This window comes from Lottia gigantea (assembly GCF_000327385.1).
Source record: "Lottia gigantea unplaced genomic scaffold LOTGIsca_12, whole genome shotgun sequence".
Classification (NCBI taxonomy): Eukaryota; Metazoa; Mollusca; class Gastropoda; family Lottiidae; genus Lottia; species Lottia gigantea.
In genome coordinates this window covers 566,923-567,976 of record NW_008707225.1, presented here as the reverse complement: position 1 = coordinate 567,976, position 1,054 = coordinate 566,923, and the positions used below count along the sequence as shown (strand labels likewise).

Sequence of the window (1,054 nt, the reverse complement as noted above, 5' to 3'; positions counted from 1 at the left end):
GAATCTATTGTATCAATGGTCTGTACTTCGTTATCTCTGTTATGTCTTTTCATTTCGTTTGTTGTGTATTGTGCATTTCGACCATTAAGGAGCTTGCCGGGTAAAAACAACATGAATCTCATAGTAAGTCTTTTTCTGGCACAATTACTGTATCTTGTCGGAGCAGGACGAACTGAAATAGTAGGCGTCTGTGAAGCTATGGCAATATTTATCCATTACTTTTGGCTCGCAGCGTTCTGTGCGATGAATGTGTGTTCGTTTCATATGTTTCGTGTATTCACGAGTATGAGATGCCGGGATGATGAAAGTGATATGAGAAGAAGATTTTTACAGTACAGTATTTATATTTATGGAATGCCGGCTGTGTTAGTGACTATAACCTTAGTAACCTATATAGTGTCTACTGATGGATCAGATATTGGATATGGAGGAGCTATCTGTTTTTTAGCATCTGATATAGCTATAGCCTTAGCATTCGGTATCCCGGTGGCTATAACCATTGTGTCGAATTCGTTATTCTTCATTATAACTTTACGTTCCATTCGAAACCGCCCAAAAATAGAAAAAAGCAAACAGGACGAGCAACACGCCACTGTCTATATAAAGTTATCAACACTTACTGGAATAACATGGACTCTTGGGTTTCTGGCAATAATTACAGGAAATCAGGTTTTATCTTATTTATTTATACTGATCAATGCCAGTCAGGGTATTTTTCTATTTATTTCATTTGTATGGAATGAAAGAGTCAAGAAATTAATTTCCCAAAATAGCCGTGAAAGTGGTATTTACAGTCGTACTGGAACTGCTAAAACAAATGTCAATAACGCAGTGAATTCAGTAGCCGCTGGCATGGACTGCAGATTAAAAGTTCACCATAAATAAGTTAAAGTTGTTTGATGGACGCTATGATGTATGCTACGGTTAATTTGAATCTGTTGTTTTACTTATGAAATGACTTTGTATTAATTATGCTTATCTGGCTTCTATAACCTTACCGTGCTTAAACGTCGAAATTAAAAATTGTGGTCCCTAATATTGTGGTCTCTGTATA

At 36.3% G+C, this 1,054-nt stretch overlaps 1 protein-coding gene across 1 annotated transcript; it reads left to right on the top strand.

Moving 5' to 3' along the window:
• LOTGIDRAFT_74152 (hypothetical protein) lies at window positions 1-750 on the top strand (the record flags this gene model as incomplete). Its single annotated transcript, XM_009048011.1, has 1 exon — window positions 1-750. A coding segment is annotated over one exon (750 nt), but the record flags the coding sequence as incomplete, so codon positions are not given.
• Between the last annotated feature and the right edge of the window lie 304 nt (window positions 751-1,054).